This window comes from Bison bison, unplaced genomic scaffold (assembly GCF_000754665.1).
Source record: "Bison bison bison isolate TAMUID 2011002044 unplaced genomic scaffold, Bison_UMD1.0 scf7180017862013, whole genome shotgun sequence".
Classification (NCBI taxonomy): domain Eukaryota; kingdom Metazoa; phylum Chordata; class Mammalia; order Artiodactyla; family Bovidae; genus Bison; species Bison bison.
In genome coordinates, this window is record NW_011492585.1 from 382,427 (window position 1) to 383,003 (window position 577).

General features: G+C 71.2%; 1 protein-coding gene across 1 annotated transcript in view; it reads right to left on the reverse strand.

The window, feature by feature from the left end:
* The window catches only part of LOC104983205 (grifin-like), a 1,507-nt gene extending 1,163 nt beyond the window's left edge, over positions 1-344 (reverse strand). Inside the window, exons 1-2 of the mRNA XM_010832659.1 lie at positions 328-344; positions 93-172 (exon numbers count right to left, since the gene is read on the reverse strand). Coding sequence (XP_010830961.1) covers positions 93-172; positions 328-339 — 92 coding nt within the window. The 5' untranslated portion in view covers positions 340-344. The remainder of the gene's footprint in view (positions 1-92; positions 173-327) is intronic.
* Positions 345-577: the final 233 nt, after the last annotated feature.

Here is a 577-nt window from a genome sequence, read left to right on the forward strand (position 1 = left end):
GGGGGGCACCATGGGGTTGGCGAGGGCGGCTGGGCGGTCACCCCGCGGAGGCCAAGGAGGGGACCCGGGGAGGGGAGGGCACCGTCTCTTACTGGTCCTCTCCAGAGTCAGAGTGTCCCTGCACCAGTAGGTTCCAGCCTGGGGCCAGGCCCCCCGCGTGGAAGGCTTCAAACTGCAGACGAAAGGGGCAGCAGAGGCCCTGGGTGCCGGGCCTCCTCTCCTTGGGGTACCCCCTCCCCCAGGAGGCCCCACGGCCTATGGCCCGTGCCCGGTCCCCAGCCCCCACCAGGCCCTGTTCCCTCCTTCCCAAATCCAGGTCTCACCCACCTGCAGGGCCATCTCTCCAGCTTCCGTGGGGAGCTGCGCAGCCTGGGGATATAGCGGCTGGGCTGGGCGGGGGCGCAGGGCCCCGCCCCGGGGATGAGGTCAGCGGCCTTCCCTGCCCCCTCAGCCTCTCGCCCTCCCCCACCAGCAGGTCCTCTAGTCCAGCTCCGGGACAGGGTGGCCCCCTCCCACCCCCTTTCCTCGGGGGCCTGCGTGGCTCTCAGGCTTCACTCCACTTCCGAGGACTCCCAGG